The following is a 9,748-nucleotide window of genomic DNA, read 5'->3' as shown; positions in this document are numbered from 1 at the left end:
TAAAGTGCTGCCTGTAGGGGTATGTAGATGGATTGATGAATGCGTGAATGAATGGATGAGAAGATGGATGTGCGAACAATCCGAGCGCTTCGTTGCGTTGAACTAACATTTCATCTTATGTGGGCTTCCAGTGGCATCAGTGTCTGGAGGGATGATATTGTAAATTTGGTTGATCTCCTTATATGCAATTATTGTAATGAGTCCAACTATCAGAGACCGTTATTCTTGAGATTTGAAGACAAATGAGCCCTTCCCTTTCACCTATCATGATGCACTGTGATGCCAATATTTGATGCTATTTGCGAACCATTAAATAGTTAATATTTTTCTCTCGGCAGGTCAGAATGTTTTGTGGAAGTGGTTTTGGCATTGTCAACTGCAGTGCAGCCCGCCGTAAACCATTTTCTATTCATCGCGTCACGGCATAGAGGAAGATGATGGTGAGGTGGTGATGATAAGTGAATAATTTGCGTTAAAAATTGTTTTGCATTGTATTCGCGCACTGATTTGCTATTCTTGTTCATTTCTACAAATTATTCATGGAGATAAACTTCAGCGCATTTGTGCTGCATTTGTAGTGAACGATCACGCCTTCAGCTCATTATGCTAAATGCAGACTTGGCATCCTAAAGATGCGGGCAGTGCTGTTCACTCCTGCCAATGCACCGAATGTCATGTAACAAGCCTCAAGAGGTGCCGTTTGAGTTGGACCCAATATCAAATCCTCAAATTTGGAAACATCGATTAGGATCAGATCGAGCAGACATTGGAGAAGATTCCAACTGCTAGAAAAGTAGGGGACGGATACAAAACTGCTCCTTTAAGCACCAGTTCGGTATGGAAGATAAAGACGGTAGAACTGAACTTTTAGTAGGCTGTGAATCTTCTGAGCAGTGCATATCTATTGAGAGCACTTTTCTTTTTTCACATACACATATTTCATTCAAATCAAGTATGCCATTTTAGGAATTTTTGACGAGTTTTGGTACCAGAAGCTATTTGCAATTTTAAACCAGTTAGATTTCGTCAAAAGGTAAGTGGCTTGCATCTTTTAAAGGTTAGCTACGTCTAAATTGATTGCATGCATCCATCGCCCTTTTTAACAGACAATAGTTCAAATCAAACTAAAATATTTCTGCAAGAAAGTGGAGAAGAATAGAATAGAGAGAAGAGGGTAGGGGAGGTAGGGGAAATGAAGGAAAGCGCAGAGGAGTAGAATGAGTTTAATTGGGACAGCGATCCCGAGTGTTCCTCATCCGTCACCAAGTTATATACTAACCCGGCCCGACGTAGCATAACCTCTATGGTGTGACGGAACCAAAGGTTTCTGCATGGTGTAATTGCTGGTGCTAATTCACTCTTTAGGTCTCAACTTTCGGTGTGCACTCTTCTAGCCAACTACGCACTGTAACTCTTTCTCTTTATCCAAACTCTCTACGGTTTTCGTCTTTAAATTCCTCACAACACATCACTCACTCGTTCACTCACTCATTGAGTTTTGCATTCCTTCATTGCTTCATTGCTGCATGCTTTACTTCTCTCTATCCATTCTACCCCGCCTTCTTGGCACCAAATACAAAACACGTCAAAGTAGTTACAATTGCTCCCCTACCTCCCTGTCCTACTCCATTTATGGTCCTCAACGTCTTCATTATACAATTGCCAGCAGAAGTGGTGGAGGCGAATGCGGTGGGGAATGCGCATGGAAAGTATTTGGTAGAGCTGTATGGCACGAGCATGAATGCAACTGCACTGATGTTAAAACACACAATAGCAAGGGGAGTATGGCGAAGAGAAGATGCAGCAGTACCACCAACATGGCTGCCTACGCAGAAATCGCTGATGGATGCACTTTATTGACAAACATGCTATGCAAAGGGATAGAATACATTGGAAAGCGATGCGATAGGAGAGGTGGTGATATGAGGGTAGAGAGTAAGAGAAGAAGGAAAATTGTAAAGTAGGTAGGCGAAGTAGTATGAGGGGTACAGGCATAGGACGGGTGTTTGTGGGCCAGCAACCCCAAGTGTTCCACGAATTACATCCATGCTTGCACTACAAAGGTCCGACGAAGCCTTAACTAGCCCCCTGTCATTCTCACATTTCGTTCTGCACTCTCTTAGACCAACTCAATTTCGTATTACTTCTACCTGCCTCCGAATACCCCTACCTTATCCTTGTCGACTCTCACAAACATGAGCTTCTTTTTATTCCTTTCTCTCTACCTACTCACATACCCCACCCTTTCCGTTTTATATACATGAAAATTCAGGCAAACAGATTTATATGCAGTCATTGGCTGCAGGGTCCAAAAGTGTATAATTGCTCATCAGCTTTCGACTCCCTGTTGACTGAAGGAATCCCTACTCTTATATGCATTAGTTAATCCTATTCAACTTTGCATATCAGTGAATATTAAAAGAGTGATTAATGACTTTAGCGAGGAATCGTGACACCATATTCACACGGCAGAAGTACAGACAAAAAGTTGGTATGTAGCTTATATGCATGAGTCATGTAATAGTAATTGCCATCTGATTAGTCGGCACTCAAGTCACACTACTTAAATAAGCATATGTTTGCCTCCAGATTAATAAACCACAAATGTGGTCCCCAGTTGCAACCGTGAAAATATTAGAGTTGTATCTTTTATCCATGCTGAGATACAAGAGCGTACTAAAGCACACTAGGTGAGATATTGCCACACGATTATCCGCCTTTTTCCAACTTCCATTCATTTATTTTAAGATATTTTTGTGATTGCAGCATTCCTATGGAAGTGAGGTTGGTAGGGCCTGATTTCTGCAGGTACTTCAACACAGTCTCCAATGGCTCTCCAAAGGTTATCGTAAGACAGAGTTCTCTTCCTCCACCTCCTCTTATAAGTAGAAAATTTGGAAATAGGTTTGTCGTGGTGCATATTATGGTCGTGGTATGGTGCAGCAGTCAACACTGACTTAATTGACATCATTATTCTCTGCAGAGTTAAGGATATGATGCACATACATCTTTAGGCTATTTGACACATGCGGATCTATTGCAGTCAGTATTGTACATGTCCGCATCCACCTGAATGATTTTGCACAATGGGTGTGAAAAACTTCATAACGCAGCCTAATTTAATATCCAATTCTCTGCCCTGTGAGCACCTGCTTTGCATAAGCGGGTACTTAAAGCATAGAATTGTCGTCTTTGAAGTCAATAATTCCATTTTTCCTCAAGAACGTGTCTTCAGCACAATTTTTGTACAATGCCTGATATAAATTCTTTTTACATTACCTCTTGTGTGGTAGAGGGTGTTTTTTCTTCAATTAATCTGCCTGTTACCTACAGAGACTGATCCCTTCTAATCATTCTATTTACCCAAAGTAAATTTTGGTTTGTACAGAAGCGATAAGGGATTGAAAATGTTACACAGTGAGTAATCCAGATATTAGCTTGTTGTCAAATTGGAACCAATTAACTTAGTGACCTATGTAGTAAGTTACCGTTGATTTCTTATGAAAAATCAACAATTTAATTACACAGATTTTGCATTACAAAAACCGCGGGTAAAGAATTTTGGCCATTTTTGCTTGTTTAGGTAAATAGGAAAGTAGACGTCTAACCATGAAAAGTGTTGGTGAATATTCGAATTCGCTACGGAAATTCATATAAAAAATAAAAAAATATGGAGCTTGTGGATGGGTAATATGTGTGGCATATTAATGCATTTGAAGGAAAACAAAGCAAAAGTGAGTCATTTGAGAGGCTAATTGTTGAGACTTCATTGCCCTCCCTCATTATCTCTCAATTTGCAACTAGAACAGATACACCGACTGGTACCTGAAATTATTTAAAGCTGCCAAAATAAAGGTGACAGAACGTAATCCGGCCATTACAAAGCCCCTTTAAGTGTCATCAACCGACATTTTACTCTCATTTGAACGCTTCAGTCAACTTGCACACCCTCTTTGATCTGGCAACAACACGTAACAGAAGGTCAATCAAGCAACCATCGGTAAGGTAAGTGGTCAGTTTTGCACACACTCATGGTCTAAGCAAGGCGGTCGCAATCTCTGGTTCTCAGCAGACTTCAGTAACCTCTAAGCCTCCTCGTACTACTGTATCATAATGTGCATTCCTCTACTCAGCCTTCCCGTCTAAGTGTCTGAAGCCCGAGATAAAAGAGAGAATTAATAAGTTAAAGGTATAAACTGAGGTTAACTACGGCTAAAGAGTCAAATCTAAGTGCTTTCCTGAGCAAAATAACCATAACTTACTCCACATTAATAAATGTGGGAACTCCGCGATTGCTTTATTGCAACGTAGCGCATTGAGTAGTTTCCAAGGTGGCCAGAAGCCACAGTATTAGGACAGAAAAGATATTACTAGAATGCAGAGAGACTGAGTGACTACAAAAATGTTCTAAAAGCCACTTTGACGACCGAGATCCTAGTCGGCATTATTAATGATGCATGTTTATTTAAGCCCTACATCTGGTGCGACGCAAGCATCGAGTTCCGGTGTCCAAGAGAAGCTTAAGTTGACGCATGTGTCGACGCTACTTAATGAAATCCGACGGATCGTCGGCACAAAATATTGCAAACTTGAGACAATTTTCAGCATTTTGGGGTGAAAGACAACTGAGTAGTATGACATGTGAAGAGTATGCCTTAACGTTGTTGTGCTACAGTCATGTATCAGCAGAATGTGTCAAAAGAAAGTGACTTTATAGGCCTCCTTCACATGATGCCAAAAATTACGTCGGAATGAAGATGAGCAAGCCAACCTAAGGCATCTGGTTAAGATAGTAATTTTTCTCCAAAAGTGTCTGTCTGACGAGTATCATTGTGGGGACTCTTTTCGAACCAATTCAACAAGGCTATACTACGGAAAGCAAACAGACTGGAACTACCTGGCCTTCGAATTGCAAATATTTGATCAAGATGGCAGTTAGCGCTTTAGTGTCAACTTCATTGTTCTATTTCTCCACTATTTACAGAGGTTTAAGCAAGCGGTTTCCAAAATTTATAATTGGAAACAAAACTAGTTGTGGCTAAGTTGGGACTTTTTGACAAGTCTCTAATAGGAGAGAAATCTTGAACGCTGTGTGCGCAATTCATACCTTGTTGTCGTAAATGACGTTGAGTGTGAGGGCGATGTCTGGAGCACCTAAAAAAGGTGGTCTGACGTGAAGGAAAAGGGAAAGACACAATAATGCTAACGATAGAGTCTTTGATGGATGATTTTTGAGCTCTGACATAGGATTAAACCACTGCTTTATTATTTAGACCAAAGCTTAAACTAATAGCCGCTACTATTTTTCCATATTCTTTAAATAATGCTTACCGTAATGCGCCTTGAGATATACAAACAAATTTTATTATAACGAAACCAAATATTGCTATCTCTCCACTTACTAGTTTCCATATTTTTCCAAATGCTTTTATATTGCACCTAAAAAGACTATTTGTCTTGCACAAGTTTGCTTTCTAAAATCAACTACATGGGCTGCAGCATTCCTAAGACACACTGCATGTCAGAGGATTTACGCAGACACAAACGTGAGATTTACAAATACGCGCCTGATATATCAGCTTCTCTATCCTGCACATATCATAAGATCACAATCAAATACTTCAATCATAGTGTTGCTAATTTTTAAACATTCTTGAGCAAAGTTGTGTTCTAGATAATCTATTAGCCTGTCGTTGCCTCCGCAGATTAGGAAGTCAATAACAGCCAAATTGTTGTGGTTTATAAGACCCAATTTGATGCAATTAAACTCATATGTTTTTGCACAATTTCTTTGGCACTACCACAGACCTAACAATCACTACTGCCTCTTAGAAGGCGTTGCCTAACGCATTCGCTTAATGGGCGTCCTGCGCAACGCAATCGAACAGAAGTAGAAGGCGATGAGGTACGACTCGTCGTGACTTGCCATTTTGCAATCGCTTTAATGAGACTGACTCCAAAACCTGCATGTCGATATTACACTCTACACAATGACTTATTGTGCAGCTAGATCTATGTTTGTATGTCTGTGGGCGTTGTAGATTTTAAACGGTCCACATCGGTCTAAGATATTATGACGCAGAAGACGGTAGGTAAGGAGAAATGTTTGCAATCCTAGGATGTTGGCAAAATCCACTGACGGACAGTGGAGTCTATGCCTTTTTTCAAAGTGATTAAATGTGCTGTCCAAATAAATACTAGGCCAAATGGGTTCGTCTGTCTTCAAATATACATTGCACGGCGGCATAGATGGAGAGTCATGCATGTACAATTTTCTCATCCCTATAGGCTAATAATGATTCAGATTTCATGCTGGGATTGTTTACCAAAAATCTGAATAAAGACTCTGCGTACTAAATTATTTCCTATTTAATTATTTCTTAAACCATTTATCTACTCATTTACTCATGTAACCATTGGGCAATCCATATCATTCTTCCTTACACTAATACATCAAGCCAGTTTCCATTATTGCAGTGAACGAGTGTTCTTTAACTTGTTATTATAGTGAATGTGGATAAAGCTCGTTAGCGTGCATTGGAATGTTTCATTTATGTTAAGAAATAAGCAAAGTAAGAAGTGTAGAAGCGCACGATCAGTTGAAACGAAGTGAACGCTCACATGTTTTTTCATAGATGTGAAGCAGAAATGAGGAGGCTGGAATTTCTAATGTCAAAATTGACCTCTTACTTCTACATTCTTTCACCACCTACGTTAGGTGTGTGCACGTACCTGGCTTCATAGGAACAGCAGCTGAATGTCTAAGGCATGGCTGTGGATCTAACCTGGGTTTGTATGCATCAATACTTCAGTACAGCTATCCTTTATTAATTTTACTTTACCTGTTCCAGTTGCATTAGCTTCTGAGCACGTGCAGTGCCAGCAGGACAAACAGTGATAACCACAATCATTTGTTTTTCTATTTTTATCTAAGATAAGGCGATATTTGGGAACAGTGTAGTAGAGGTAAATGTTTACACCATGACGTGCAAAAAACTCGTGGACTTAGAATAAACAAGGGGTCGAACCAAGATCACACTAGAACTGCTTAGCACTGAGAATGGGCTAGACAAAGAAGGAAAGAGTGCAAGTCATTTTATGCATGGGTGGCAAATGCTGCGATGGAAGTAACTACACTGTGTCAATTAGTGTCGTTTCCCATGATGACCATGTCATTGCAAATAAGTTGCGAAGACATTATCACTATTATCTATGTTTTCTAATTCTAAAATAAAGAATTATGACATAGAGATCAAAGTCAATTTCAAAATGTACTTCATCTGATTAACGCATTTCCCCAAATAAATTTTGCCAAGGATGTTGCTTTCGACCAGTAAAATACAATATCAAAGTTGGATGCATTTAAAGCTCGAAAGCCTAAGGGAACATATACCTCATTTTTCCTCATATCACAAATTTTTACCAGTGAAACTTTCTACAGCATGATATTTAATGGTGCTGGAGCAGACATGTACACAATACTTCTATGCTTTGCATTTCAAAATGGGCAATTCCAGCACGTATAATCAAGTAGTAGTTATCAAATTTTGCTTTCACAATCGCAGTACACCTCGTGGCAGGATTTGTTGACTCTTCCGATCCCCTGATTGTCACGTAGGAAAGGGATGATGTTGTAAATGCTAGAATTCTTCCATTAGCCTGATTATAATTGTCAGAAAGTTGAAAGTCAAAGCCCAGCCTAGGTTTCAAACATTCCATGTCTGTATTCTTTATTGGTGTGTCAAGCAAAATAAACAGTATGTTAATTTAGCGCCTCTGCATTCAGTTTTGTAATGTAAATTAGCAATTAATGAGTACTCGTAACCTGTCGGTGGACTCGATTTGCACAGATTTGGTCTTTTGCAGTCAAGAGCCCTTGGGAGTGGGTTAATCAAATCTAATGCTCGTGTTAATAGTGCTGGTAGAATTATTTGTTAACAGGTAATTAATTATGCATAGACGGATCCATCCGTCTAACTCTGGTAACAGCTCCTACCTGCTTAGTCAATAAAGGTGTAGATTTATTGTCACGATATTCAGAACAATAGCAATCGTCCAATATTTTTTGATTCGTCAATCTCTATCCATTTTAATTAATTTTGACACTGCTCTGTGGGCAGTGAATAGTGGGTTGACAAATGGACATTATAATGTTTGAGACTAAGTAACTTGATAACCCCAGCAAAGTCAGTGCTTAAGCGACAGAGGTAAGTGCAACTTCGAACAACACCGTGATTTTACGCAGAAATCTATCCGTTGAGCCTCACTAACGGTGCAAATGCCGGTCAGAGAAGGGAGCCCTCGTGTGTCAAGCGAGCATTAATGCACTTTTGGTCTCCGCAAATGCAAACTGAATTATCGTGTGTTTGCCTGAAATAGCAAGTACGTAAAACAAAAGAAGCGATAAAGGGAGAAATAGAGAGAACAAGGAATGAACGAATGAAAATGAGAATGCAAGTGCAGAAGACGCTAGGGCTAAGCAAGGCAAGCAGAAATGCAGAGGGAAGTTATAAAGCGTAATTGGTTTGACAGGGTGAGAAATAAAGGTTAGGGAATAGAGCACACAGAAAATTCCGCTTTCCACCACACTGTCGAGGTTGTGCTACGTCGGTCCAGGTTGCACATCGATGGGGTTGCTGGACCGCCTTCACAAATCCATGGCCTCTACACTTTATTTCTCCTACCTCCTCCACTCTCTCCTTCCCTCTTCTGCCCTCACGTAGCCACCTCTTTAATCACCACGCTTTCTAATGTATTCCATGGAATATCATGACATGCCTATTAATAGATTGTCTTGGCCTTTTTTTTAGACGAAGAGGGTTTAAGATATATGGCTAAAGAAGACTACGATAAGCAGACACCGTTTAAATATCCTTTTCCTTAATGAACAAAGGTTACAATAAAGCTATGTAACTCGTGCTATCCTCTGTCTTTATGCGATAAATGAATAGTAGTTTTCAGCAGGCTCCTATAAAGAATCACCAATTAAAATCAAGTCCTCCAGGCAATTACATCTAAAAGAAAAATATTTTTGTTCACTGCTGTTCCTAAAGGGGCATCAAAGACTGACATCCTGCCACGCATGGTAGGTCAAAGGATTGGGCTAACTTATCTGTGATGTTCATAGCATAACATCTAGCACAGTCAGGTCCATTGGGATATTCGCATGCAGGAATCGCAATCCAATTAGAAAGAGTTAAGAAAGCACCTCAAGCGTGACTAATGAAATACTAGTTTTAAACAAATGGTGAACAAAATTTAAGCACCAAACGTCAGTAACATGGCGAATTAGCAGACCTAAAAAAGAACACAGGCCCACACTTTGCAGATTTGATTTAGTATGCATTAAATAAGCACAATTATGGACAATTTTTTCATCCTAATTTGATGGCTGCTTAACATTTTGGCTGGTATTTTCATTTAAACGTAGTTCGACAGATAGCTCTAAGACGTAAAAGTACTTATGTACGAATAAAAGAAAGGTAAATAACTTGCCACTGAATTTGGAGGCAGCAGAAGAACTGATAGCTGCCCCTGCAAGGGATGCACTTGAATCGTCTCAATCCTGCAATAATAAGGAAAGTGGTGTGGAGTGAATTAAATAAACGAATGAATAATGTAAGTCATGTTTGAAAATCAGTGACGAAAATCATGCAGAGCTTGGACGTAGAGAGAAGTGATACAATGCGCAGTTGTAAAAGTATGTACGATGAAATATGAAATGTGAAGGGCGGAATAGTGCCAGCAA

At 39.7% G+C, this 9,748-nt stretch overlaps 1 protein-coding gene across 1 annotated transcript; it reads right to left on the bottom strand. All coding sequences in view use genetic code 11, as the record gives it.

The window, feature by feature from the left end:
• Positions 1–3,170: 3,170 nt before the first annotated feature.
• Positions 3,171–9,346, bottom strand: EGR_09102 (hypothetical protein; the record flags this gene model as incomplete). Its single annotated transcript, XM_024498351.1, has 9 exons — positions 3,171–3,254; positions 5,108–5,168; positions 5,332–5,439; positions 5,558–5,589; positions 5,621–5,797; positions 6,843–6,929; positions 7,483–7,728; positions 7,997–8,080; positions 9,209–9,346. The coding sequence occupies 9 exons, from the start codon at positions 9,344–9,346 to the stop codon at positions 3,171–3,173; spliced, it is 1,017 nt and encodes a 338-aa protein (XP_024347218.1).
• Between the last annotated feature and the right edge of the window lie 402 nt (positions 9,347–9,748).

This window comes from Echinococcus granulosus, assembly GCF_000524195.1.
Source record: "Echinococcus granulosus chromosome Unknown EG_S00132, whole genome shotgun sequence".
In the NCBI taxonomy this organism is placed as follows: domain Eukaryota; kingdom Metazoa; phylum Platyhelminthes; class Cestoda; order Cyclophyllidea; family Taeniidae; genus Echinococcus; species Echinococcus granulosus.
The sequence above is the reverse complement of the archived record's forward strand: the minus strand, read 5'-3'. Positions and strand labels throughout refer to the sequence as shown.